Here is a 27,135-nt window from a genome sequence, read left to right as displayed (position 1 = left end):
GAAGTCACTTAACACTTTTTCCACCTGACAGGGACATTCTGTCCTTCGTTGACTGACCATTACTCATGTCCCCTGCTCTTCCAGACTGCTGAAATATGCAGCACTATCCATCTCTGTCGCAGGTTGACTTCTTCTTTTACTAGGTGCTGTTATTGTGCTGTGGCGCTCCAGGGGGGCTCCTCTGCTCTAAATGCTAATTTGCATTGTTGATATTCTGTGGTGAATCCCTGAAACCAGCAGTTGAGTCAGATAAAATTCTATCCTGGCTTTTCTTTTAAAATTCATTTGAAAAATAGGCATTAGCGAGCAAAAGTAAGTGCTGTGTTCATAGAAACTAGCAGGCCTGAAACATCACAAGTGGTTCAGGAGGTTTCTGTTGTATCAATAATATATATTTTTTATTCATTTATATGGACTTTGTGTCATTACAGAAATACAGTCAGAACTAATTGACTCACTTAAATCAAACAAGAGAGACTAGTGATGGGCGCACACTGCATCAGGCTCCTGGTCCCTTTATACTCAGCTCAGTGTTTGTTTTGTACTTCACAGTCATAAGCCAAGGCATAAATAATTTCATCACATTTTATGTATGCGAAACATCAGTATGCATGTTTTATGTTTTGGAAAGTATCTCATTTTGACTTATGAATGTTTTTGACAAATCTATTTTCAGTTTTATCTGCAGGTTACATAGCAGAGGGCTAAAACACAAGATAAGAAATGAGTATTTTAGACAAATGTCCCAAAGCATCTGTGCTGCAGTCAACTGTGTCCGCTCCCTCCAGACGGCTTTAACATCACTTTATTGTGTTTTTCTGTGTGTGTGCGATCCAGGTATGAGTGCCCGCGGCTCGAGAGCCCGGAGCGTGGACATCATCCCTCTCTCCCTGCTCCTTGCCATCGCAATATCAACATTCAGGTCAACGTTGTGACACAGTGACAGACTCTGATCTGTTTTGCAACATTCAATAATGTTTTTTTTTCTTTAATTCTTTAATTTCTTAAATTTCTCTTCTTTTAGAGATGCCCATAGTATTTTGCGGTGTTAGTTTGTTGGTATGAAGCAGCACAGGAACGTGCTATCAGACTCTTAATTAAAAGTAAATGCTAGAGCTTTCTACATAGGTCTGCTTTGAAACTTTGGGAACACTGCTCCATTTCAACTCTATTTTTTGTTCTCTAGAATGATACAGATGCCTTACTTCCATTCATGTGCCAAAGTAGTTTCAGCCTTCTTGTTGTTATTGCTATGATAGCTACATGCTTTCCTCAACATTTTATTCCCCACAGTTTCTTATTATTGAAGGTTTTGGTGTACCTTGCGGAGGGCCATGGTGACAAGTTGTATTTCATATTTTTGAATATTTTCAGTTTTCCTCTCTACATCAGAATTGGCGAGTACAAACATGTACATTCATCCGTGCCCGTGCCTTTTTGAGACTCTTGTAATGGCGTTACTTATAGACACCAGTCAGTGATACGTTGTGTTTGAAAACATACTGCAGGCATCTTCATCTTTACATGCGCCATTAAAAGTTGGTTGTGTCTCAGATGAAACTCATAAAACAACCCACAGTGCCAGTGTTAGCCATTTACCTTTTATCATTTGATTGTGGAGAGCTGAATGTATTGTGAGTGCTCCTACAAGTTTTAAAGCCTTGGATTAGTTACTGTGATAGGCCACTGATTGATGGATTGGCCTTTACTCTGCATTTGCAAAGATTACATTTGCCTGTGCACAGCAGTAGTTGGAGAGGAATACAACAGCCAGTGTATTTCCTTCAACCTCGATGCTGAACCAGTCAGAAAATAATCGACAACAATCATTTAAGTCATTCATCCAGGAACAATGCCAAACATTTACTGGTTCCAACTTCGTAAATGTGAGCATTTACTACTTTTCTCTGTTGTAAATGTAACATATACTATCCAACGATCCATTTGCCTTCACAGAATCTAAATTTGAAAGTATTTTGCTTTATACCATGGCCACTTGTCAACAGACTATATGTCATCTAAATAAAAAATTATTAAAGTTCATAGAATGAAGTGAAACAAAATTTTCTTCCTATAAGAGAGTTCAAATCCTTACTAATTCTAATTCATTTAGATTTAGACAAGAAGATCAGTACTACTCTGTTAACTATGAAGGCAGAGTCAGGTGTTGATTAGCCTAGCTTAGTATAAAGAATGGAAACAGCCAACCTGGCTTTGTCCAACGTTCACGAATCCTTACCAGCACCTGTGAAGCTCACTAATTAACACATTGTATCTAGCAGAAGCCCTACACATTTCCGACAGGGCTGTTTATGACAATTTCTGGAATTGTCCTAAAACAACAATCCAACATTTACACCACTTCATGCTGTGACTGGGCAGGCGTGCGGAGGTGAGTGCGTTTACAGCCAAGTGAAACTATGAATGCCTTCCAGGAGAGACTGTCTGAAAATATGTGTTGTTACATCCATATTTTAATGATTATCACATCTCGCACCTTGATATAACGGTGGCTTTTCACTTTCATCTCTTGGTTAGGTTGTTTGAAACAGCTATAAACACTTGCCTTTCGAAGTGGTCAGTCACATCTCACAAACTACAAACTATTTTATGTCTAGGATAACTTGGCCCGGAGGTTCCATAGTTAATGCACAGACATGAGAGTGGTATTGATTTTTTCATCTGACTTTCACAAAGAAAGCTACTAAACATATTTCTTAGTATGTCGAGCTGTCACTTTAATGAGTAGTTTCTCTGATTACATTCAGTTTATGAACGGACTTTGAATTAAGATTATTTGACCAACCAGTTAGACTTCTCTGAGGACAATAAACAATCACCTCTGTCAGAAGTGTCAAGTTGTTTTGTCTGGTTACCAAGAGTAAACAGACATCAGCCAGCCAATCAAAATTCAGAGTTATCAGTGGTCATGGTATAGAGTAATATGGCAAATTATCTTTTTGGATTTAGGATTTATTGAATCAAAACAAACAAATTGAAAACATCAGTTGGGTTCTGGGAAATACAGATGGTGAGAAATGAAAGGAAAAACCATCAGAAAATGTCTCAGTAAGATGTTGGGCCACAATGTGCTGCCAGAGCAGCTTCAGTACACCTTGGTATTGACTTTACAAGTCTCTGAACTCTACTGGATGGATGAACACCATTCTTCCAAAAGATATTCCCTCATTTGGTGTTTTGATGATGGTGGTGGAGACGCTGTCTAACACATTGGTCCAAAATCTGCCATAGGTGTTCAACTCATTGCCTGTATATAATAGCTGGACAAATCCACCATGACGTCACCCATGGTTTTCTATGAAACAGTTTTGAAGATCAAGTCTGGCCATCGCCATATTGGTTGCGCTTCACTCCACGTGCTAGGTCTAATTCAAAAATGCGTAAAAAGGAGGCGCATGAGTAGAGCTTGTTAGACAGCTGGCAGCCAGCAAACTATGGCGGGACCCTCCCATCAGTCACTCAAGGTGTAATTATGTGTAACTTTTTGTCTCAATATAATTTAAACAGGCAAGTTATTAAAAAGATTCACACACACACACACACCCATACAGTTGATGGAAGGCGAAATTAGCTATAAAGACCAAAACCATTTTTTGTACCAGGCTGTAAACATTATCTGCACAATTTAACATGGAAGTCTTTGTGGATTGGTTCTCAAGTGGCTGTTTGAAGAACTACAGGTTTTGTCACTTCCACAATGGCTTCATTTCTCAGCCTCAGAGGTTGCCGCTGGCTTCAACTGGGTTGAGATCTGGTGACCTTGAAAGCCATAGCATATAATTCACATCACCTTCATACTCATCAAACCATTCAGTGACCCCTCGGGCCCTGTGGATGGGCGCACTGTCATCCTGTTTTTTCTTTAATTTGTCACCCCATGTACATTTTAGAGGCTGAACAATTAATAGAAAATACAATTGAGTAGTGAAAATAATCATTATTTGCAGTCATATTCTGCACCCATCTGTGCAACACACAGCTAGTGCCAGTCAACGTGCATTATCAGCCATTGCAGTTGAGACAAGAAGTTTAAAGTGCTGCCAACTGTGCCAGTCTAATAACTGAAATCTAGCCACCAGCTTAGACATTATTTGGCAAAATGTATAGTCAGCTGTGTTTTAATGTTTGTGATTCCGTTCTTTGTTGTCAGTTGTATCGGCTTTTTTATGTGGTATATGTTCTCATTGTTTACTTGAATGTTTGAGTGTAACCCTGATTCTCAGGTATGGAGACCTGCTTCACCCTACACCTTTCAATTGCTCTGAAATGGCAGGAACCGATAGATCAGAAATCTGTCAGCACATGACACAAAGGTCAATTTAACAGACTGACTTGACGAATGGAAAGTCTGATATGTGCCGTGATTTAGCAGACATTTAAAACATCTTGATGAATTAGAGCAAGCTTGGGGGGCTTCTGTGGGAAAGAGCACAGGAGTAATGATACTAATGACACCCACACAAGACGAATATATCAGGATTTAGGGGGAGCTAAATCAGGACAATCCCATCAAGATGACATCAAGAAGAAGGGTGTGTGTGTGTGTGTGTGTGTGTGTGTGTGTGTGCGTGTGTGTGTGTGTGTGCGTGCGTGCGTGCATGGCTGTTACCTTACCCAGCGGTGTCATGGACAAGTGTTTTCAAGATGACCATTCAGCTGCTTAAAAAATAGTTGAAAGTCAGTTTTTGTACTTAACCATGGTTCAGGGCTTTGAGCAACTGAAGCATTGCAGATATTCAAATAGAGTAATTCAAGGTCAGTACAGGAGAGAGAAAAAATAAATTTAAGCCAGAAAGCTGTCGAAATGTCTGTTTTTTTTCTATCAAATTACCATTGATTTCCAGTGCAGTGGCACAAGTGGAATAAAGCTCCAGAATCCAAGGCTAGATCAGATCCAGGCTAAAACCTGTATTAAATGTGACAACAAAAGATTTTCTTCCCTGATGAGTGTTAATAACTTCCTGAAAGCAGTCTTTGAATCCTGTTATGTTGTTTTAGTGGCTTTACGTGTTGTCAGTCTGTATACATTCTTTATCACAGAATGGCATTTTTAAGCTAACAGATGTTTACATGGAAACTGCATCTTCTTGGCTGATTTACTGATTATATGAACTGAAAAAAGACATTACACCATTTATGAAGTTGTGTCTTGGGTATAGAAGCATTGCCAACCCCTTTGTTTTGTAATGTATCAGTACTGTGGAGATGTTTTAATTCTGACTTTGATTTTCTCAATTTTCTTTAATGTTTGCTATGGTTCCTGATGGATATTTTCATTTTTCTTTTCTTCCAAAATTCTGCACAAAGGTCAAGTGTTGCTTTAAAATAACCATTTAGAGCCAATGCCGGCTAATTCAAAAGCCAGTGTTTTGAGATCTCTTTTGCCTTTATACAGTATATTGTATGTACTGTATGTATTTTGTTGTTATTTGAAGCAACACCCCCAGCTGGAAAACCAAATTGTTGCGTCCTACTTCCAATTGTAATTCTCAGTCAAACCCGGAATATGAAAAATACATGAGCGGAGTGTAACAGCTGCTATCACACATCAGCCTTTTGGTGCAGTGACACAAACACTACCTGTTACAAGGTAGTAGTCGGCTAGTGCACAGTAGGTAATACAAGTAATTCTACTAGTTCTTTTTGTCTTTTTATACCAATACAACTTTCTTGCTACTTTCAAAATCAGAAAAGACTGAGCTGGTCAGAAAATAATTAAAAAAAATAGTTACCCAAAATTTGTAATTCCATAAATACATAAAGACTTAAGAAAATGCCAGTAGAGCTCTGGGTGACAACGCTTGGCCTTTCTGTTGTGACTCCTCAGTATTTTGATGTCCAGATGATCTCTGTGAGATCGTGGCCGAAACGTTTTCACATTGAAAAGTCATCAGCTGATCTTGATATGCTGAAGCTGTGCATGTATGATATTGTTTGGTGCATTTGTGTTTTCTAAATGAGGGAGTTAATAAAACCAATTCACTAAGGATTCTGTCTGATTTTCTTTATTTTTTTTAAGTATATGGGGCATAGTGTCATTTTCAGCATCAGCAGTTTTAGTGTCGTCTACTGTAAGGAGCATTTGAGTGTTACCTTGAGGCACCAGCAAAGCTATAAAATGTATATTATTTTTTTTAAAAGCATGTAAATGGGAGTAAATGGCAGCAGTAAAGTTCTGTTTAGTGGACAGAGAACACATTCACAAAGGATTTTGCTGCATGTACTAATTGTTTTATTATATAATAATGGTTATCATCACTGAGAATTGAATATTTTGAATATTGACATCACATGCAACATCTAAAAAACAATTACCAAGCAACATGTATCAAGTGGTGGGCTGTGTAATGTGGTTTTTGCAACAAATACAGATTCATTAGAGTGTGATATTCTGATATTTTCCGCTAAAACAAGGGAATGACATGGAAAGCTACTGTGAAATATTGACTGAGTCAGTGATGCAGAGATGCTTTTAAGATAATAAGAGGGAGAGGACCCTGTGAGGAGATCGATAGGAAAGGAAGTGAAGAAAAGAGAGGTTTCTCCCTACACACCACAGATCATCCATAATGAGTTAGCGTGTCAATACTTTGGCAATGGTTCTCCACATGCTATTGACCACTGAATCACAACAGTAGGCCACTGTAACTTTTTATGTATATGCCCAGTATCATTTCTGTTGAACAAATGACAATGCTATGGATTCAAATATTATATTTAGATAGTTCTTGAGAAATTGATTAAGACGACGTTGCTATGTATTACTTCTCTCTATGTCGACCCCAGCACGGTGCAGATGTTGTAGATTAGTTGGTGCAAATTACAAATGTTAATACTGCCCCCTCACGGTACCAGTATCATAGTGCAACACTTTGGTCAGGATGGATGGGTGGGCAATATATGGGTGAAAAGACTCTGCAGTGTCACTGCGTTGAACGGGTACAATGACGATCAGCGCCTTGTAGTGGAAACACTGACAAGTTTCAAGTCGTCTTGATTTGGCTCGCAAGTGATAGTAATGTTAGGTATTTTTAGTCAGATAGATATTGGTTAGATACTTTATGTATTAGAAATGTTTAGTGGAGATAGGATGTCTAGTTAGACTGTTAAATGCTTAGTCATGCTTATGAGTTTCTACAGGGTACATCTGGTCAAGGATAACTAGAGAGAAGAGTTGATGACTGTCAGCAGACAGGGTGTTTAATATTATTATTATGACGTGTAGAACTGTAGCCTTAGCCATAATATGTTCTTATGTTTAAGACACGACATGTTCTAGAGGTTGTGAGAATGTTTTTAGTTACACACCACTTAATCAACAGACACACACACACATTGATTTGCTTCATGTTTTGACTACTGCTATGACCAGCTGCAAAGCTGGTAACAGAGACGTCTCGGAGGTGCAAGATGCCTGAGCGTGTAATGTTAATTTTTGCCTGTGTTCATAGAATAAATCAGCACTGTTTTGTAGTTACTTGGACTGCCTCGTCTCTCAGAGTCAGTATGGTAAAAAAGTACCGGGTACAACAGTAAACAACAAAGCATTAAAACAAAGAAACCCTAAAATGTCGACCACATGTAAGATAATCGTTACAAATTTCAGGAGTACGTTAGGTTGTGCATTTTTAAAATGTTCATACTGTGATGTGGCAATTTTGCAATAAGAACTGAGGAAAATGTAGACAACATACGCGTCCGATTGCGGCCATTCTACTCCATATCGTTAGGTGGCGCTGTCTTTCTCTCAGCAGCTCTGAGGAAAACACAGAGGAGAGAGAGGCTGTTTCCTGTAGCTCACATGTACACTAAGCAAAGCTAAACGATGGATTCTTCGAAAAATAAAGAATCCACAAAATGTGGCTTTCAAGACAGTAAGTTAGGCTCCAACGACGAAGAAACAGCGGAGTTGTGTCCTGGATTCAGGGACGTGGACGCATTCGTTAAAGTGAGTGAACTAGGCGCAGTGATTTGGAGTTCAGGCTACTAGTCAGTTTGGAAACGTGGGTGTGCTTGTTAGCTATGAGCTGTAGCAAATAACTTTAAACTATTTGGCTGTAGTCGCATTGTGTTAGGTGTTGGTAGAAAACACGCACAGCTAGCTGCTGACACAAGATTTGATTTGATGTTTATGCCAGCAAGTGGCTATGTCATTGGTGTGCTAAGTAATTAGCCTGTCTCAAGCTAATTGTTTATTTCTTGGAACTAATTTAAATGAGCCATAATCGACTAATGTGTCAATTGCATGGATTCGTTAAATGTTTAAAATTGCTCAGTTAGGACCAACAGTCTGAAAACCCAAAGCTATTTAACTTAACGTTAGCTAGCTAAAGAGATGTGTTTTAACTGAAGAGAATCCAGCAGATATTTGGTGTTTTTACATAATGAATATCCATGTTTTACTGTGCAGGGATAACTTTCTTGTTGTGAAAAGACCAATAGCACATTAGATATTAAATTAAGGCGTATATATCAGTTTTTCCTGCCTTACATTTTAACTTGTACTACATTGTATTATATTATATAATATATTTATATATTTTGTTTACTAACTCAGCTTTACATATATTATGTTTGTTTACTAACTCAGCTCGTCTCTCTTCTGCAGTATGGACTGGGCGCTGTATTATCAGCCACCAAAGCATCCGCCGGGTTGCCTCAGGCTGGAGATGAGTATGATTTCTACCGAAGCTTCCCAGGCTTCCAGGAGTTCTGTGAAAATCAAGGTGGTAAGCTCTCGCACTGGTGAGTGGATAGTATGTTGTTGCATCCTTTGAGTTAAGGCTTTGTCAGACTTCCATCTGTCTGCAAATATTTGCTCCGCCTGCCATTCATTTACCTTAAAGCCCATACTACTGACAAATTGAGGAATATATTCGCCCTGGGCTAAAAGCAAGTCTGTCTGAGCCTTTGACATGCAAAGAGAAGTGTGTTTGCTGAGTAACCTGCCACCTGCTCTTTCTTAGTAAAAGAAATTCATTCTTTTCGCTGTGCTAGCATGAGTCAGATAATGCAACAACATGGCTGCAGATCTCACATGAGAGGCCGCAACAACCTGACGGGGCTGGAGGAGCAGTTTGATTTGGTCATTGATGCAAATGACGTAATCCTTGAACGAGTGGTAAGACCCACAGCTTTGGTGTTCTACTAGATTTCTTACAGGAAAGTCTTTGCAAGCCAGCCAAGCTTGTGTATCTGATTTCTAGGGCATTCTTCTGGATGAAGCTGATGGTGTGAACCGAAGCCAGCAGCCTGTCATGCCTGCAGGGTTCCAGCCTCCCAAGATTGTCGTTTCCAGCTGGAATCGCAAGGTTAGCTAATTAACCTCTCAGCTCTTCTACTGTGGATGCCAGTGTCTGTTTTGGGCTGCGTTCAAGCTGAAACATTATATGCCAGTCCTGGCATTCGAGCACTTAAAACACTAGAACGTTTGGGGTGTTTTTTGGAACGTCATGAATATTCATACTGGTGTTTAACGCCATTTGGTAAACAATGCTTTTATTGATTAGGGTTCAGGCTCTGGGAGTCGATCTGAGACATTCCGACTACTCCACGCCAAGAATGTTGCGAGGCCTCAGCTGAAATTCAAGGAAAAAGTTGACAACAGCAACACACCATTTATTCCCAAGATCTTTATTAAGCCCAATGCAACAAAGCCTCTTCCCTCTTGTAAGACATTTTTTACTATTCTGTTCTTCCCATGTGTTTTTTCCCATTAATTAGACATATAGGCTTAACTCTTTAACATTTACAGCAATTTTTTTTACTCTCTTCCTCTCTACTTGTAGATTTCACTGACAAACAAATCCATAAACAGAGACCTGAGGACCTGGATGTCCCAGCTGCCCTGGCTGACTTCATTCACCAGCAGAGAACTCAGGAACATGTTGAAGACATGTAAGACTCCTCCCTTGTGTAATATTAACATTTGGACTTTTCTTGTTTTTTGTCATCTGTTTAAACTAAATATTTTGATCCATCTAGGTTTGCACACCCATACCAATATGAACTGAACCATCTTACAATACCAGAAAGCCTCCTGTCTAAACCAGACCTGCAGGCAAGTTAGAGTGAGGTTATAATATGATCTTCTCATTGTTCATTAGGCCCATGTCTGATTTGTTATGTCTGGATTATTTTGTTGTTGTTTTTTTTTAGATTTACAAACCATTGGCTGAGACCAAGTGCTCTTTCATTGAGACTCTGGAGGATCTGGTGGCTCTGAATGAGAAGCTGTGCAAACTGTCTGAATTTGCAGTGGACCTTGAGGTGCAAAGATCATATATAAAATTAGATCTAATCAAAAAGCCAAGCAGGTAGCCCCTTTTGTGAAGCTTGAGGTTGGAGGTTTATGTACACCTAAATGAGTCACACTCAGTTTTTCCAAACATTTCATGTCGATATATTTTTCTTTTGTTCGTTACATTATTTTGATGTCAGATTTCTGAATAATAGAGAGAATTTTTATTTTTAGCTTTTATTTATCACATTCTCAGTGGGTCAGAAGTTTACATACACTTTGTTGATTTGGTGGCATTGCCTTTTAAATTGTGTAATTTCTAGTGGATTAAGGTCAGGGCTCTGTGATGGCCCCTCCAAAACCTTGACTTAGTTTTTGTTATTATTTTGGAGGTATGCTTGAGATTATTGCATCCAAGCTTTAGCTTCCTGGCTGATGTCCTCAGATGAAATTTCAAATATAGTTGTCCTTCTTCATGATGTCTTCAGTTCTGTGAAGTGCACCGGTTTGTCCTGCAGCACTACCAGTATGGTGACGGCCAGACTTGAGCTTCAAAAGTGCTCTTCAGAAAACCAGTGGGTGATGCCATGGTGGGTTTGTCCATCTTTTATATACAGCCGCACCCCCAATTGACTGCCAGTAATCACAGTTGGCCAGTCTCAGGCTCCTAAAGTCATGACATCTGTTGCTGCCTGGCTGTTTAAAGAGACATCAGGCTTGGTGTATGTAAACGTTTGGCCCATTGGAATTATGACATTGGGAAATAAATCTGTCGCTGATCATCTGTGGGGAAAATTAGTTTTAACTTGCCAAAAGTTTCTGGAGTGGTGGTTCTTTGTGTGAGGCTGTTGTTTGGGCTGTTATAAAGCAGTCAGGTTTTTGTGTATAAGCTGGTGGATGTGGACAGGTTTTGTTAACACTCCTCCCTCCATCACAGCACCATTCCTACAGGTCTTTCCTCGGCCTCACGTGTCTGATGCAGATCTCCACGAGAGATGAGGACTTCATCATCGATACCTTGGAGCTCCGCGGTGAGATGTACATCCTGAACGAGGCATTCACTGACCCGGCTATTGTCAAGGTAATGGAACAGTTCCACAAATCCTTTTGCTGAGACTAACTGTCTAAAGAGAAGGTGCAATTACATGGCTTATTAGGTTTGTTTTTAGAATGGGCAGTGGGTATGGGCTGTGTAGGTGTTTTTAATGATTATAGCTTTTGCTAACATTCCTTTTGCTTGGATTACCTTGTGAAACAATTGCATCCTAACCATCCAATCATCTCCTTTTGAATTAGAGAAGAAAGTCACCAACAATGTAGTAATGCTAGGTTTTTGAGACTTAATTTCTTTGAGGTGTCTCTGAGCCTTACTGTTTTCAAACGTTCAATAAAATCGGTGGGTGTCCTATGGTGTGTGTGGGAGCCACCATGACTCACGCACTGTAGGACCCCTGTGAAAATGTGTGCTGTGTGGGCTTTGAATACAGAAAGGTCCTGTGAAAATGATTCACACAGAGATATGTCACATGATGTGTTCCCAGATTTTTATGTTTTTTGGCTCCAATATGTTCTGTATCTTAGCAGTCTTTGCTTTTTTTTTTTCTTTTTAATTAATCAGTACTTCACCGGTTTCTGCTGAATGTGTTTATTTGTGTGTGTATCTCAGGTATTTCACGGCGCCGACTCTGACATTGAGTGGCTCCAGAGGGACTTCGGCTTATATGTCGTCAACCTGTTTGACACACATCAGGCCAGCCGAGCTCTGAACCTGGCCAGGCATTCCCTCGACCACCTGCTCAAACACTTCTGCAGTGTGGATTCTGACAAACGCTACCAGCTGGCTGACTGGAGGATTCGGTATGGAGATGAATGAGCCATTTGATTTGAACATTTCTGTTTAGGTTTAACTGTGTGATGGTTTCTTTTCATGAGAAAATCATTCATTTATTTCTGGTTGTTTTCTAGCATTTAAAAACTTATTGACTTTGGGCAGTTGAAGTAAAAATTGTCCCACAACTTTACCCTGTAGCCCCTTGCCAGATGAGATGGTACAGTATGCCCGGACAGACACCCACTACCTCCTTTACATCTACGACTGTGTTAGGGTGCAGCTCTTGGACTTCAACCATGGGCAGCCTGGCCTGCTGCAGTGTGTGTGGAACAAGAGCAAAGAGATTTCCCTGAAGGTGTGCGCACACACACCCCATGAAGATTAAATTAATACATACACATCTGCCTCTGTACTCCTCTCTGTCCAGTTGTTGCCTGGTTTCGTTTATTGTTTTCATATTTTTAAATGGTGCCCACCATAAATGCATAAACTTTCTGACATTTGCTATTATTCACCATCTGCCCCACTTCCATACAGAAATATGCGAAGCCTATATACACAGAGGAGTCGTATTTGGAGCTGCAGAGGAAGCAGAAAAAGTCTTTTAACACCCAGCAGCTCACTGCCTTCAGACTGCTGTTTGCCTGGAGGGACAAGCTGGCCAGGCAGGAAGATGAAAGCACTGGGTAGGCTGTTTGGCAATGGATGGACTGGCTGTTCTGGAAATCTGCTAAAGCTCTTTCCATATTTATAGTTCATGTCCAGCCAGATTGTGCAACCCCTCGTGATTTTGTGACAGTTTGCCAGCTTTTAGAATCATTCATCATCTTTCAAAGTTGTCCTTGATATGTTTTAATCTCATGTTATTTGTGTATTTAGATATGTCCTGCCCACTCACATGATGAGCAAGATATCTGAAGAACTGCCTAAGTAAGTTGATTAGAGTTCCCACTTAAATCTGGATTGATGTTAAATCGTAGTTCTCTTCACATCAGTGCAGGTGAGTTTAGTATTTTTAGCCATAACCCCCAGCACAGTGCTTTGTCTTTGTCTATTCAGAGAACCTCAGGGCATCATTGCCTGCTGTAACCCTGTCCCCCCGCTGGTGAGGCAGCAGGTCAATGAGCTTCATTTGTTTGTGCAGCAAGCCAGAGAAATGCCTCTCCTTAAGGTGAGAAAAGATGACTGTCAGCAATGGGGATAGAAGGGTTTTGTCTTTGTCAGTGGTATAACTTCAGTGTTATGGCACTTGTCAATGAAGGTATCTAAATCAATCAAACATAATGTTTGATTCACACAGGCTGAGATTGCAGCTCAGACGAAGAAGGGGCTCACACCTATAAAAAAGGTTGGTTTAAAAACAATTAAACCAGCTGGGAGATTTGCATTCATTGGTTACTGAAGAAACAGCAACTTGGGTAAAATAATTGGGATCTTGTGTAATTTTCTAGCCAGAGGTCACGTTGTTTGGTCCCCATGATACATCCAGAGTCTGTGGTGGCGATCACCCCCACTTTACTCCCAACGGTAAGCCTGAGACATGCTGCACATTATCCTGGTGATTTAATCGTTTAGCCCATTAGACATTAAGCAAATGCATTTATTTCTAGATTTTTAATCGTTTAGCCCATTAGACATTAAACAAATGTATTTATTTTCAGATCTACCTGTAAAACAAGGAATCCTCTTCTCAAACGAAGAACACGAAATGGATGATGTACAGAAAACAAGCGGTCTCATAGCACCACCTAAAATCACACTGTTTGAGGTGGAGATCAATTTTTAATTTATTTTGACCAGTTGGTTTTTGTTTAAGTGTGATAACTAATCTGAGAACTTCCTTTTGAAGGAGCTAGAAACAAAGAACGATGAAGAGTCCCTCTCCGTTGCTCAGATGAAAGCCAAACGGATCAACGAGTCTTTTGAAAACCCTTTCAGAATGGTGAGAGACAGGTGGCTATTCTTCAGTGTTGCTTGTATTTTATTTAACTGGACACGCAGTATTCAGCTGTCTTCTTTGGGATTTCAGTATTTACCCTCCAATGATGTGCATGTCAACAAGAATGCAAAGTTTGACCCATCTTCAAAAATATTTGAGGTACTCGGAAAGCTCAGTGCATTCACCCATATCCAGACTTATTTGTGTTGTCCTTTTAACGACGTGTGTGTGAACGTTCATCACTGTACCATCTCACATTTACAGATTAGTAAACGATGGAAGCTGCAGAGTATTGAACAGCAACAGAAGGAGTTAGAGGCCAGTAGGAAAGCAAAGGAAGAAGCAAAGGACCGGGCAAAGAAATTAGCAGGTCAGGATCTCTTAAAATTACATAAATTAAAAAAAAAAGTGTTTAAAGTCATGTCCCTCATTGGATTTTAAATGTTGATTACCACAGAGGAAAGAAACAAGACTAAACAGAGCTACCAAGAGTCTCTCCAGAATGTCACCACAGTTCGCCAGCAAGCAGCCGTGAGTCATTCTCTTCTCTCATCCTTCCATTTCCACTTCACATAGACTTTGTACCCTGTCAACCTCACTGTTGATGTCCCTGTTGGGAAAGTACAAGTCGATGGAAAAACACGAGTTACAATCACCCGAGAGCCTGGCACAACATGTTAAAGTAGCTAGTTTAACACTGTGCTGTGCCCCCCCATTTTCTTAAGGCATGGCTGGTATTTCTGTATATAAATACGGTGAGTCACGAGTGAGCCGCCGCTGCTGGTCTATAGCACCGACGTAGAGTAGTAGCCTTTTAATATTTATATCTGTTACATGATGTCCCTGGGGATGAAGAAAGCTCAGCGTGGGATTGGAGCGTTAGAGACGTGTCCTCCACTCATCAAACACTATTTTCCCCCCCTCCTGGGAAACAATAATAGCTGCTTTCTGCCCAAAAGCCCACTTCCTTTTAGCTCTATCTCTCTGGAGTGTTGCTTGGCACCCTCCTGTTTGGTTACTCGTGCAGTACATGCTTTTCCCACCATACGCACCATATGGTGTTCTCTGGCTCTTTTAAATGTCCAGTGAGACAAAAATCTAGAACAAAAAGAACGGTCACCACCATTTGACTCTTGGCTCCGTCCTTGCTTGGTGGCACTGCTTCCCCTCAGTGTTTTCACTGTGTGAGCCTTGAGCCATCCATCGATAGCGCACACTGTGATATCTTGTGTGATGATGGCTTAAATCAGAAGTTGATTTTATGGCACGCTCTGTTGAAACGGCGTCTTCAGATAAGCAGGTTGGCGTCAGAAGTGTTGGCAGCGGCGCTTGAAAGTAACACTCATAAACCTGCCAACTTCTGGCAAACACTGACTGTGTTGGTTCACTCTCCCTTTCATTTGGCGCTTTGGCAGGGAACGTTCCGTGTCTGATTTCAGCTTTAAACAAAGCTTTGTTGTTTTCCAAAGCTTCTGATATTGTGATTCATACAGGGTGTGTGCTGTGCTCGGGCTTCAGCATGGCTGCTTTTCTGTTGCATCAAAAAAATCAAAGGTCAAAATTAAGCAAGTTAGATAAATGCATCAAAAATAGTAACGGGAAAGTGAAAACATGATTTGTCAAGACTCAAGTCTGATGTGCATCCATAATAATCTTTTGTAAATTAATAGTTATTTGAAACAACTGATCGTTAACAGCAGTATCATTGATATCCTCATGAATAAGGATAATAAACTGTACTGTTTGAAAAATGTGTTTTTGCAGAGCAGTCATGAAGGTAAAACCTCTGAGGTGACACTGGTGCTGTCAGTCACTGCATATGCTGTGATTGTAGTTATGTAATGTGAAGCAAACCCAGCCTTGCAGAAACCTTCCCTCATGGATTAAGCAGCTGTATAAGACTATATTGGCTTACACAAACAGGGAGAGCAGAGTCACTACATGATGATCAGATGAGACGCTTTAAAGGGGCCTTTGTTATATACGTAACTAAAGATTAACGGGAGATTCTGGAGTTTGACATGACACTTCAGCCACTAACCTGCTGTCTGGATAATAATACAGTAGCAGTCAACTTGAAGAGCAACTTAACGAACATTTTAAAATGTACAGTTGCATAAACGCAAGTTACTGTATTGTTATACAGTTATGTTATTGTGTAATGCTTCTTCTTTCTCTTAAACCACAGAGCAGCCATTGTGTTTTAACCAGTTAATACATTGACATCAGTCTTACCCTAATCACTGATTATACATCTCATGTTTTCAGTGCATGTGTGACAACGGCACACAGTGTGGTCAGCTGGACTCAGCAGAAATGTAACGCACTGATGTTGCAGGTTGTGAAGTGCAGTGACAGTTTTGACCTGTAGGTGTCAGCAAATGCTAGGTTTTCAACTTCAGACTGTTTCATCATTCATACTGTGTGGGAGTCCCTGCCACATCATCCTTTCCATGTACCAGTGCCATGTGGTATGAAGCTATAAATGTTTATGCCAGCTAAGTATGCAGCATAAAATATGCCTGGTAAATTTTGTCAGTAATAATTCTTTTAAACTCCTTACCTTATCTTGATGTGTCATTTTATGCAAAGTCATGTTGAACCCTAAATGCTTGAATGATTTAAACCCAGAATATTAAAATATCAACAGTAATCATAAAGAGCTGTTTAAACTGCACACTACTTGTATCATAGCTAGGAACACTGTTCATTGTCTTGTTAGTTTAACAAAATAAACTGCTCAAAACAGTTAAGGGAACACTTGATCATCACTGTATAACACCAAATCAGTTAAACTTCAGGGATATCAATAAATCTGTTTTAGAAGCACAAGTGATTGTGAATCAGTTTCACCTGCTTCGGTGCAAATGAAGGTGACAGTAGGTGGAATGGAAAGGCAAAAGCAAGACAACCCCCAAAAAGAGCTGGTTTTACATGTGGTGGCCACAGACAAATGCTCTCTCCTGATCCTTCCTGAGTGATTCTTCTAGCATGAGGCAGTACCTGCAGCCCAATCAGTTGGTAAGGGTGGTCCAGTTACTCCATGATGGCACATTCATAAGTACAGTTGCAAGAAGGTTTGTTGCATCTCCCAGCACAACCTTAAGAGCATATAGAGATACCAGGAGACCGGCCATTACATCAGCAGAGCTGGACAGGGCTGTAGAAGGGCAACAACCCAGCAGCAGCAGGGTCGTTATCTGCTCCTTTGTGCAAGGAGGAACAGGAGGAGCACTGTGAGAGCCCTACAAAAGATCTCCAGCAGCTACGAGTGTGGATATTTCTGAGCAAACTGTCAGAAACAGACTCCATGAGGGCCAGATGCATGTTTCTGACCACACTGTCAGAAACGGACTCCATGAGGGCCAGAGTCCTCTAGTATGAGATGTGCTCACAGCCCAGCCCCGTGCAGCTCGATTGGCATTCGCCAGAGAACACCAGAATTGGTGGGTCAACCACTGACATCCCGTTCTCTTCACAGATGAGAGCAGGTTCACACTGAGCACATGTAACAGGTGTGAAAGAGTCTGGAGATGCTGTGGTGAACATTATGTTGCCTGTAATATCATGGAGCATGACTGGTATGGTGGTGGGTCAGTGATGGTCTGAGGAGATGTATCCTTGGGGGGCCACACAGACCTCCATGTCATAACCAACAGTATCCTGACTGCTGTGAGGTACCGGGATGAAATCCTCAGAGCGATTGTCAGACTTTACGCTGGTGCACTGGGCCCTGGGTTCCTCCTGGTGCAGGACAGTGCCCGGGCTCATGTGGCCAGAGCGTGTAGGCAGTTCCTGGAGTAGCACCACAGACTATCCAGGGCTGGAAGGAAATCCTCCGGGACACCATCTGCCGACTCATCAGGAGCATGCACAGGAGTCGGGAGTGCGTACAGGCACACGGGGCCCAAACACAGTTCCGAGTCACATTGTGAGTTGCCATGATGAAATTCATGCAACTTGGATGAGCCTGTGATTTATATTTTTCACTTTGATTTTCAGTGTAGTTTTTGAATACACCCCTCCATGGGTTGATGATTTTGGTTTCCAATGACTGTTGCAAATTGTACAATGTACATTAGTAAAGGTTTTCAACTTGAATAATTTGTTCATCAAGACCGGCTGTGTGATTTGAGTGTTCCCTTCATTTTTTGAGCACTGTATATACATTTGGTTATCTCTTCATAAAATGCTAAATCTAGCTGTTAAATAAATAAATAATAAATAATCTTGACCAATTCATCAGGAATCTGCAAAACGTGGTGGAAAGAAAAGAGAGCGGATCGCCAGTGAGGAGGTTACAGAGTTGACTCCCAAACCAAGTAAGAAGCTGATGAAATCTGCAGAGGGGCCCCGGAAGACAGAGCCATCTCCATCAGACAGCTTCACGCCCTTTGACTACAGCCAGTCAGACCTCAAAGTCTTCGGTGGTATGCATATGTGATTTTTGTTTTTCATCACATTGGAGAAATCCCTTTTTACATGACATTTAGTTAGTTATATAAAAATGAATTCAGTTCACCCCCTTTGTTTTACAGGTGCCAAATCAAAGGGCAACACACAGTTTGATCCAAACCGCCAAGGCCATGATTTCAAGAAAAAGGTATTTGTTTTCATATGAATGTGAATAAAATCCACACCCCACACACGCACTACCGGTCAAACCAGAATCAAAATCAAGCAAGTTTCACCTACAAGGAATTTGTTTTGGTAATGTGGCGCAAACTCAAAAAAAGGGGTTTTAGAACACCCCTGTTTTATTGTCATTTATGCAGTAACCTTAAATGATACAAAGCTAAGAAGTAAATGACCATAGCTTAAACGTCACCAGAAACTAAAAATATATGTACATTTTATATAAATCAGGCCCCTTTTTTTCAGGGATTAAGTAATAGGAATAGGAACTTTTGCGATAGTGCTGTCTGTCCAAACAATAGTTGAGTTTATTTGCAGAGACAATGCCACGTGTGTTTGGCTGTTGAATTATACTTGTAGCAACTTGGCTTGATTAATTTAAATCTTTTGTCCAACAGAAAATTTCCAAGGGACAAAAATCTAATTCTGGAGCTGGAAATCGAAGTATGTCGTACCTGGCTGGAAAGTCTGAAAGGTAAATTTATACAAAATACAGTGTTAAGAGCTTTTACTTCATGTCAGTTCAAACATCCTAATATATTAACCCTTTTCTCTTTTTATGCTCTACAGAGGATTCCGACATAACTGGCCCAAAAGATAGGCTGGCTTTGATTATGTTTTCGGCCTTATTTTAAAACTTAGTTCCATCCTGCAGAAACAGGGATCCTTGTTTCTCCTTCCTTGGAAGTGAAATTTTGTATTTCAATATGTAACGAATTGTATTTGAAGTGTTTTGTTTTGTTTGTTTTTTTCCATCTCTGGGACAGTTTACCCTGTAAATATGTGGAAGCACAGGCTTCTTTATTAAAGATGGTTTTAGAGGAAAAAAGTTTTGTTTGTTTTTTCATTTTGGTGGACATAATCAGAGCTTCCTTCAGATCTTTCCTGTTTTATCCTTCAGATAAAATAGATAAGACTTTAAGGTAACGATAATCGACGTGGCGTGTCAGAAGGGAAACTCAAACTTAACATCTCCAGATTCATAAGATGACACAGTGGCGCTGTAGGGTGTTTTTTGTGTAAAAAGAAAACATTTTTAATTTTGCTTTCAGAAACATTGACTCTTCTGATGTTGGGATTATAAATGGTATGTGATATTAAGTCAGTGTTCTTCCAAAGTGAATTATCACCACTCACACAAAACCACAAGTCTTAGCACCTGCTTGAACAGCATGACCTTACATGACCCAATCAATGACAAACGACTGCTTAATAGCACATTCTACTTGTTATAACAGCCTCCCTGTTTTGAGGTGTTCCACAAGGTTTTGCAACCTAACTGCAGGGATTTGCCTCCATTAAAAAAGAGGATTAAAGAAGTCACGCACTGACCATGGGCATCTGCAGCATGTGCACAATACCCTGACTTAAGTATTAAGGCAAGTTGTGTTGTATTAATGGCAATAACCGTTTATAATAATGTAAGCTATTGTGCCTTATTGTTCTACTTGCTACTGGTTATATTTTTGAAATAGTATCACAAGCAACTTGGAAATAATTATGGCTCAAAGACTTAAAACACTTGCTCATTTCTCAGTTATTTTTTTGGATCTGCATTATTTCCGTTTTTCTTCAGTATAATTGTGAACGGGTTGTTTTATTGTAATGGTACACTTTGTTATTAATTTGCAGCCAAAACTAGGAAGCCATCCCCAGAATGGTCCCTTTAGCATTGGGTTTAAGACGTTCAAGAAGGTGGGGGCTTTTTGTGTGTGTGTGTGTGTGTGTTTGTTTGTTTTTTAGTGTTGGACTATCAGTGTATTTTGAGAGCGATGTCATAGGAGCTCGTATAATACATCCATGAAAATATCAATGTGGAAACAGTCACAGTTTAAAAAATAAAATAAACTCATGGTTGACACTTCCACCGTTCTCTTGCTTTCTGGTCCACGCCAACGTGGTTTAGCTATGGATGTATGGGCTTCGCTAATGGTTTAGCTTCACGTGGGTTACAGTTATGGGCGGGGCTAGTGGTGTGAAGTCAAACTAACTTTACGCGAACCAGTATATCCTGCCACCCCATTGGCTCGCACAACGGTATGCCACAACGTCATCAGCATCCTATTTGTTATACGGTGGTAGAATTTTTAGCAGGCAGACAACGACTGTCCAAGTGTCAGATCTTTGTCGTAACTTACATTGCCAGACTTAAAAACACGTTGGTATTACTTGTGGGTGTTGGTAAGTGTCATGGACCACATAAAAAATGGATGGTTTACGGAATTATGCACGTTATGGCCGGGGCAAGCGATGAGTCTCCAAGTAGAAGAGGTCCTATACCACAAGAAATCCAAATTTCAGGATGTTATGGTTTTCAAGAGGTGAGTACTTTTAGCTAACACTACTTGGCTAATGCTGCCAGCCACTAGCGTCTATTAGTAGCGAATAAATAGCGTAAATCTCGTGGGATCTTGAGGTTTTTCTTCATCTGCTTGTTACCAATGAGTTGTTCACTTTGCTTGAAGTTTTAAGCTAACAGACAAACTACGTGGCGATTTAGCTACAGAGAGGTAGCAAGGATAAATCCGATGAGGTTGATGAAGACCTACATGTTAACCGTTACAGCCGAGTAAAGTTACCCAGAAACACGATAGTAATCTCTTGTCCATTGACTTTGAGAATGCTAGTAGGCATGTACAGCACGCCTGCTGCTGCATGTTGCTCCAGTCAGGTTGGCTTTAGGGTGTATAAGCTTTCAAATGTGACTATCAAACTTTGCTGTAATGTGACTTTTCAGTAAAACCTATGGGAATGTCTTGGTGCTGGATGGAGTCATCCAGTGCACAGAGAGAGATGAGTTTGCCTATCAAGAGATGATTGCCAACCTTCCCTTGTGCAGCCACCCTTGCCCCGAGAAGGTAACCACTGAAAATGTTCATGAAGTTGCAGTACTGTTAACACCCACGTTTCTTATCATGACATGGTATTTTCCTTTTCACAGGTGCTGATTATTGGCGGTGGAGATGGTGGTGTGCTAAGAGAAGTTGTGAAGAATCCACTGGTGGAATCTGTGGTGCTGTGTGAGATAGATGAGGTGGGACCAGCAACACTGACAAGCATTCTGGCTTCTCTGTAGAGAGCTGTACTCATTACTGCTTTTTCTTGCTTTACACCTGGTCGTATCACGTTGATGTTTGCTGTGTAGGATGTCATTAATGTATCGAAGAAGTTCCTCCCAGGGATGGCAAAAGGGTTTTTCAGTCCCAAGCTCACCCTCCATATTGGAGATGGCTTTGAATTTATGAAGCAGAACCAGGATGCCTTTGACGTTATTATAACCGATTCCTCCGACCCTGTTGGTAAGTTCTACTTTGAAAGTGTAAACCTCTTCTTTGCCAACTATTACAGAAGGCATACCTTTTCTGAGTTGTGTTTTTGTTGCAGGACCTGCTGAGAGTTTGTTCAAGGAGTCTTACTATCAGCTGATGAAAGCAGCTTTGAGAAACGGTGGAATTCTTTGCTCCCAGGGTAACTTTTATTTCACTGCAGTTTTGTGTTAAAAGTTGGACAAATTCATTTATAGTATAGTGCTAACATGTAGAAGTCATAACTGTGCTACTAAATGATAATCTTTATCAAGTCTGCCACTAATTATTAGAGATGCACCAACTGCCTGATCAGTGTGTTCATCTTTACTGGTTGTTATTTATAGCTTTTATTAACTCTTGTGCTGTCTTGTTACCATTTATGGGTGTTTTTTCAACAACCTCAAGATAAAACAATACCAAAAAAGGCAGGCAGGAAATGAACATGGCCTGTGTTCTGCTCTTTTGTCAATTTTATAGGAGAGTGTCAGTGGCTTCATTTGGAGCTGATAAAGGAGATGCGAACCTTCTGCAAGACCCTATTCCCTGTGGTGGACTATGCCTACGGCACCATCCCAACTTATCCCAGTGGCCAAATTGGGTTCATGCTCTGCAGTAAAAATCCTGTGAGTGTATTTGTCATTTTTCATTTCCAATCCTACAATTATGTTTATGTAAAAGCCCTCTCGTTCCACAGTAAGTTGTCCGCTGTTTGTCAGGGATTAGTAATGTCCAATAAATGACTGGCGTCCCCCTTCACTTTTTAATCAGGAGACAAATTTCAAGGAACCGATGAAAGCGTTGTCAAAAGAAGAAATGGAAAATATGAACCTTAAATATTACAACCCTGAAATTCACAAAGCATCATTTGTTCTCCCTGAGTTTGCAAGAAAGGTAAGTTGTTAATACAGTTCTTCATATTTAATTTTATCCATTAAGTACTGGCTGATATTTGCCACCTTTGACTCAGTGTCTTCTTGATCATGAACAGGTGCTCAGTGAAGCATGACCGCTATGTTCATCCTCTACCTGGCCCTCAGACCACAGATAAGCAACCTTGTTCTACAGCTTCTCCATCTCCTCAACACTGTTCAGCACCACTGACTAGACTACCCTCGTAAAGATCTTATTGGCGGTGGCAGCTAATAATTCCAGGGAGGGAACCTGCTGAGTTACATAGAGAAAGTGTTAGATCAGTCCGATGTTTCCTTCCTTCCAGTCTTATGTGCTGCTGTTTATTACATTTTTTTGGTGTATTTAGGTTTTAATTTGTACTATGTATTTGTCTTATCAGCATTTTGTGAAGGGCAGTGTGATGGACTGGGCTCAGTGGGAAGAATATCGTCATCAAACCTTACCTCAATCTGAAATATTGTGTTGTTTATAGGATTCAACACCTCTTCATATTGGGCAATATGTTACATACCATATAGAGTATGTATGTGTAATGTATTGCTGCACTTTTATTTGTAATGTATAATGTCAGTTTGTGCTCATATGAAAATACACAGTCTCCATCTGTCATTACTCTGTACTTAGAATACTGATGTCCTCTACACATCAACCCTATAGTGCCTGAAAATGGTTGTTTATTGTTATTGTAAAAGAAAGTTCGTTCAGTATCTGTCCTAATGTACCAGGCAGATAATGTTTGAGACAGAAGTCCAGGAGTTTAGATAACTGTCCCTTTAAATACCGTAAGATGAAATAAATTTAATATGGAAGGCTTTAATGTTAATGGTGTTAAAATTACAATTAAGTAAAACCAAGGTATGGTATTAGAACTCTGCAAAGCCAGAAATGTCTCTTAAGATGTAAATTCATTGTGTAGTTATAACTTGCTGTAGTGGACTGAAGTAAACTTGTATTTTAAGTCCTACTGCACAGTGCTGGTCATTTTCTCTCAACGTTTGGTGAGAAACATCTTAGGTTACTACCTATTAGTTGTAAGTAAACATTGTCTTTGTTGAGGAGTGATGTCATACCCTAGCAATGAATTTTTGTTTTTCTAAGAGTCATGAACTGTAATAAACACAAAGATGAAATGGGTATTTGAGAGTGTGTGCGTTCACTCACTGATGCATTCACACAGGCTTGTGCTGCTTTGCACAAACAACAAACGGCTAAACGCAGGGCTACATTTTCATTGATGTGGCTACAGCCTGTCCTGCGTATTGTAATCACCAACTGCAGCATCACCTCCCAGTAATATATAGGTTAATGTGATGGGTTTAAGAGCTATTCAGCTGCTGGTCAGTGAAAAAGGTTTATATTAAACCGTCTTCTATGAGCAGTGCTGGGATACAGGTGAGGTTAAAGTGTAGTTTTAGTGTTCAGACACAAGATGGCATCCTTTACTCGATGCATACTAAAAACCAAGTTCATATTATTATTGAGGTCTAAAAAATACATTTATATTGTTCAAGTTAACCAAAGGCTTACTCAGAAAATATAACTAATTTTGGTTTACTTTGAATTTCCTTGGCTCAACTGAATTGTTCAGATCACTCAGTGGTTTGCAGTTTGATGTGTCACTGTTGCCCTCAGTTGCATCAACTCTAGTTGTTGTGTAAGATCTCAGTTCCTACTGGTTTTCTATTAAAATGTGCCCAACCTGCAACTGTGCAGTGCATTATTGTCATACTGCCTTTATAGTGTGTGTTGACATGCTGTAACATCGCAAATGAAGACCGTTGAGATACACACATCTCATAAAGTATGAGAAGTGTATGTGCTTTAAGGATGGACATAAAAACATGTAGTCTGCTGCAGTAATAGAATTTTGAACTTGTCTTTTTACATTTGTATGTTAGCTAAACTCCAATGTTTCCAGTGTAGTTAAATAGATGGATTTACCCACTTTGACACACTTTGAGTCGATATACCTCGGTGATCTCTTTTAGAAAGTTGTTGAGGTGGTGCTGGAGGCCATGTTTGAAGTAGATGTAGTGAAAATGGAAACTGCCACTCACATCAATACGATCTGGGAGATGTTATACCGGCCATCATGCTGGTGTTTTTCACTGTTTGAAGTTTTTTTTTTTTGTAGGCTGGGCTGTGGATACCTTCAAGGAAGCCAGTTGCTGAAGATTCTTCAAAGACACTGATTTGCCACTATAGCCATTTCTACATTCAGCTAATCTTTGGATTGGCTCTGGGCCTTCTTCACATGAGCACTGTATGAAGAAAATACCTCAAAAACTGTTTTCATGCACAACAAATCCATTTGAACACATCAGCCAAGGCATCTTCACTATAAGTACAGTCTGCTCCCTGCTGGTATCTGAAGACGTGACAGCAGTAAACTGTCAATTGTGCTACTGGAGGTTGAAGACAACTCTTCAAACACAAGAAAACACTTTCCTCTCAGGCAAGAATGTACAAATGTGGCACCATTCCACTTAAAAAGTTAAATGTCTCTGAAGGAAGTTTAAATTGTGCTTTGTTCTATATTTAAAAGAAATGGCACTTTGTTGAATTTTGATGTTACATGTTGTTTTAAACAATACAACAAATGAAAATGGCATGAACAAATATATCGGGACCCCTAGCCTAATATGTTGTAGAACACTCTTTTGAAGCAATCACTGCAATCGGGCACTTTGTTTAGCTCTTAATGAGAATGACCCTTCTCATCCAGTAGTTTGGCCCTCTCTTCTTGAGCAAACTGTCCCAGTTCTCTCAGGTTTGATGTTTGATGTGTGTTTTCCCAGCTGTGAGTTTCTGCTCTTTCCATAGATGTTCAACTTTATTATGAAATGAGGGCTCATAGCATGCCACTGCAGAATGCTCCAGTGTTTTCTTCTCATCCATTCTTGTGTGGTTTTAGATGTAAATGTTAGATCATTATGCTGTTGGAGGAGTCATGAGCTGTGATTGAGACAGAGTTCTCTGACACTAGGCAGAATATTTATCTCCATAGTGTCTTTATGATTTCATGAGTTTACTGTGGCCTGCACAAACTCAAGGCACGTACACTATGTCAGATGCAGCAACACAGCTCCATAACATCACTGAGCCTCCAATAATGTGTCACAGTGAAGATGAAGTTGTTTTATCTGAATGTGAAATTTAGACATTTCCCTTTTCTGCTTTATGAGGTTTGACTGTTTTTCCATAGTAAATCGCCAACTCACCTCATTACTCTAAAAATGTCACATATAATAACAAAAAAACCCAAAAGTGCTGATCTACTGACTTAGATAGGAAGCTAAAAAGAGGAATCTATCCTTACAATGCAATAGTGAAACACCCAAAAGTTGTGCTATGACAAGATAGAAATGCATCATACTGAATGCAGCCATATATCTATATATTTAGGAGTTAATGACCTTTAACCAAGGCACTTTCATCTATATTTCTCAGAAAACTCTGCTTTTCTTTCTCTTCTCCGTGTTCAGTATGATGCGCATTATGATACTAAACCTCGCTTTTCTTCCATTTTAGAAGATCTTTGTAAAATAAACAAGAATTCACCTATTTTCCCAGGTTCTTTGTTTATGAGGCATGCAGGTATGCATGACAAAAGCTTTTCATTTCAATACCTTTCAGGAAGAATGGAGTTTTGTTTCTATGAAGTGTAAGGGTACTAACCCTTTTAACCACGTCTGTATGTTTTATGCTGTAATCAGCTCTCCATTATGAGTTTTGGTGAGCTAAACACAATGTGTTTACATCATATATGCAAGTGTAATTGAGTTTTATAATAAATAGGAGTAACCCATTCAAATATTTTCTTTTTTAAGCCATAAAATGGAAGTCAGTAATGTTATTTAACCACATAAAAAAGGTTGATTTAGAAACGTGACTCACAAATTGGTCTTTATGTAAGATGCAACATATGTTTTTGAATCACCTCCATATTAGACAAGTGCATCAATATAATCATTTGTTGTTACACTGGTATAAAAAGTCAAAAACTGACATGTATGATGCTTTGTTCATATTTCCAGTAAAAGCTGCAGTATATAAGTCATATAAACAATGTAGTTCTCCAAAGAATATTGTGTGCTGAAACCATTGTTACATGCAGAATAATATAATTTAGAAAATACATTTAGTTGGGATATAGTTAAACAGTTTTTACAAACATTTTTATTTGACAAGCTGCCTGAGTTTGGTCTTATTTATGCACTCATGCCGTCTTTTACCAAACCTGCCTAAC

The 27,135-nt window shown here is 39.8% G+C and overlaps 3 protein-coding genes across 5 annotated transcripts in view; all 3 read left to right on the top strand.

The window, feature by feature from the left end:
- Nucleotides 1-3,171, top strand: part of cntn3a.2 (contactin 3a, tandem duplicate 2) — a 30,484-nt gene extending 27,313 nt beyond the window's left edge. For both annotated transcript variants that reach the window (XM_020617664.1, XM_020617658.1), the window contains exon 23: nucleotides 838-3,171. In XM_020617664.1, the coding sequence (XP_020473320.1) occupies nucleotides 838-935 (98 nt within the window). In that variant the 3' untranslated portion in view covers nucleotides 936-3,171. The remainder of the gene's footprint in view (nucleotides 1-837) is intronic.
- A 4,559-nt stretch (nucleotides 3,172-7,730) lies between these two features.
- On the top strand, nucleotides 7,731-19,495 carry exosc10 (exosome component 10). 2 transcript variants are annotated; one of them, XM_020619061.1, is made up of 25 exons: nucleotides 7,731-7,969; nucleotides 8,630-8,766; nucleotides 9,019-9,142; nucleotides 9,228-9,332; nucleotides 9,531-9,690; nucleotides 9,810-9,918; nucleotides 10,006-10,081; nucleotides 10,180-10,290; nucleotides 11,199-11,342; nucleotides 11,928-12,118; nucleotides 12,291-12,447; nucleotides 12,630-12,778; nucleotides 12,972-13,022; nucleotides 13,152-13,263; nucleotides 13,393-13,440; nucleotides 13,544-13,619; nucleotides 13,754-13,860; nucleotides 13,942-14,034; nucleotides 14,122-14,190; nucleotides 14,296-14,401; nucleotides 14,489-14,562; nucleotides 18,278-18,461; nucleotides 18,570-18,634; nucleotides 19,065-19,141; nucleotides 19,237-19,495. In XM_020619061.1, exons 1-25 carry the CDS (start codon nucleotides 7,847-7,849, stop codon nucleotides 19,265-19,267), a joined length of 2,679 nt encoding a protein of 892 aa, XP_020474717.1. In that variant the 5' UTR covers nucleotides 7,731-7,846; the 3' UTR covers nucleotides 19,268-19,495. The 2 variants fall into 2 exon arrangements, with proteins under 2 accessions (XP_020474717.1, XP_020474721.1); XM_020619065.1 differs by lacking the exon at nucleotides 7,731-7,969 and adding an exon at nucleotides 8,014-8,177.
- A 1,189-nt stretch (nucleotides 19,496-20,684) lies between these two features.
- srm (spermidine synthase) lies at nucleotides 20,685-23,926 on the top strand. Its single transcript, XM_020619075.1, has 8 exons — nucleotides 20,685-20,987; nucleotides 21,404-21,524; nucleotides 21,608-21,700; nucleotides 21,812-21,965; nucleotides 22,051-22,134; nucleotides 22,452-22,597; nucleotides 22,743-22,865; nucleotides 22,963-23,926. The coding sequence occupies exons 1-8, from the start codon at nucleotides 20,857-20,859 to the stop codon at nucleotides 22,978-22,980; spliced, it is 870 nt and encodes a 289-aa protein (XP_020474731.1). The 5' UTR covers nucleotides 20,685-20,856; the 3' UTR covers nucleotides 22,981-23,926.
- The last annotated feature ends 3,209 nt before the right edge of the window (nucleotides 23,927-27,135 follow it).

The sequence above is a fragment of the Monopterus albus genome, unplaced genomic scaffold (genome assembly GCF_001952655.1).
Source record: "Monopterus albus unplaced genomic scaffold, M_albus_1.0 scaffold6.1, whole genome shotgun sequence".
Taxonomy (NCBI): domain Eukaryota; kingdom Metazoa; phylum Chordata; class Actinopteri; order Synbranchiformes; family Synbranchidae; genus Monopterus; species Monopterus albus.
The sequence above is the reverse complement of the archived record's forward strand: the minus strand, read 5'-3'. Positions and strand labels throughout refer to the sequence as shown.